Source organism: Chlorella variabilis (genome assembly GCF_000147415.1).
Source record: "Chlorella variabilis unplaced genomic scaffold CHLNCscaffold_23, whole genome shotgun sequence".
Lineage (NCBI taxonomy): Eukaryota > Viridiplantae > Chlorophyta > Trebouxiophyceae > Chlorellales > Chlorellaceae > Chlorella > Chlorella variabilis.
Window position 1 is genome coordinate 213315 of NW_005435065.1, and position 1303 is coordinate 214617.

General features: G+C 70.0%; 1 protein-coding gene across 1 annotated transcript in view; it reads right to left on the minus strand.

Moving 5' to 3' along the window:
• CHLNCDRAFT_32555 (hypothetical protein) overlaps window positions 1-1303 on the minus strand; it is a 7520-nt gene that overhangs the window by 2991 nt on the left and 3226 nt on the right. The window contains exons 9-11 of the mRNA XM_005844340.1: window positions 1124-1248; window positions 472-667; window positions 43-205 (exon numbers count right to left, since the gene is read on the minus strand). Of these exons, the coding sequence (XP_005844402.1) occupies window positions 43-205; window positions 472-667; window positions 1124-1248 (484 nt within the window). The remainder of the gene's footprint in view (window positions 1-42; window positions 206-471; window positions 668-1123; window positions 1249-1303) is intronic.

Genomic DNA, 1303 nt, shown 5'->3' on the forward strand with positions numbered 1-1303 from the left:
CCCTCCCCCCCCCCCCCAGCGCCGCTCCCCTCCTCGCCGCACCTGAGAAGATGAAGGAGGCGATGGGTCGGCTGGGGTTCTTGAGGCCGACGCGGGCGCGGCGGATGGCGCGAGAGATGGCCGTCACCGCCTCCTCCTGCCCAATCACGCGCCCGTGCAGCACCTGCTCCATCTTCACCAGCCGCTCCGTCTCGTCGGAGGAGACCTGCGGGGGGCAAGCAGGCGAACACAGCGTTTAGCAGGAGAAGGATCAGGCGAGCAGGCGGCGATCCCCGGCCCCAACTGCAGGCCACCTGGCCGCTCCCGGGCCCCACATTTCAGGCCCTGTGGCTGCTCCCTGGGCCCCACAATTCAGGCCCCACAATTCTGGCTGCTCCTTGGAGCACATTTCAGCCCCTCGGGCTGCTCCCAGCGTGCCCCACCACACACACACACCATACGCACCCCCCCACAGCCCCCCCCCCCCCACACCTTCTCGATCGGGATGCCCGTCCACTGCGCCACGATGTTGGCAATGTCCTGCTCGGTGACCATGGGCCCGCCGCCCTCCCCGCTCTCCATCTCGGCGCGTGCCGAGTCCTTGGCGCTGCTGGTGATGGCGGAGATCTGCGACTTGAGCTCCATCTCGCGGTCGCGCAGCGACCCCGCCTTCTCAAAGTCCTGGGCCCTGCGGGGCACGCGCGTTTGGATGGGGATGGGTTTATTTTGCTTGCTCCAGGAGAGAGTGTGGTGGTGCTCGAAGCAACCGGTCCCTTGCCAGGTTTGAGGAAAGCGAGGCAGCACGCCACAGCAAACTTTCATTCTGTTCACTAGGCGTGCCGGGCGGGAGGGGCGCGGGGCAGGCGCGCGGGCAGCGGCAGGCAGCTGTTGGCGGGCGGCCCGGCGCAGCGTGCGCCCAGCGCAAGTGCAACAGGCCACGGCAGCAGCCGGTTGGCAGCCCAGCACCTCCACAGCTGCGCCGGTGCATCCACCCCGCCCAACCCCCGCCGCGCTCCGCAGCGGCGCGCTCCGCAGCACCTGCTGCCGCCCCCGGCGCTTCCTTTGCGAGCCGGCAGCAGCAGCCGCAGCAGCAGCGGCGGCGGCGGCAGCAGCAAAGCTACCCAGCGCTTCCGCAGCCGCGCACCTGACGGCGGCGTCCTTCTCCTTGAGCAGCGCGCGCAGCTCCTTGTCCAACTCGCGAGCCTCCTCGGGGAGCTGGGCGTGCCGCAGGCGCACGCGCGACCCGGCCTCGTCAATCAGGTCGATCGCCTGGGAGAGAGGAAAGGAGGGAGGGGAGGAAAGGAGGGAGGGAGGGGAGGGGGAG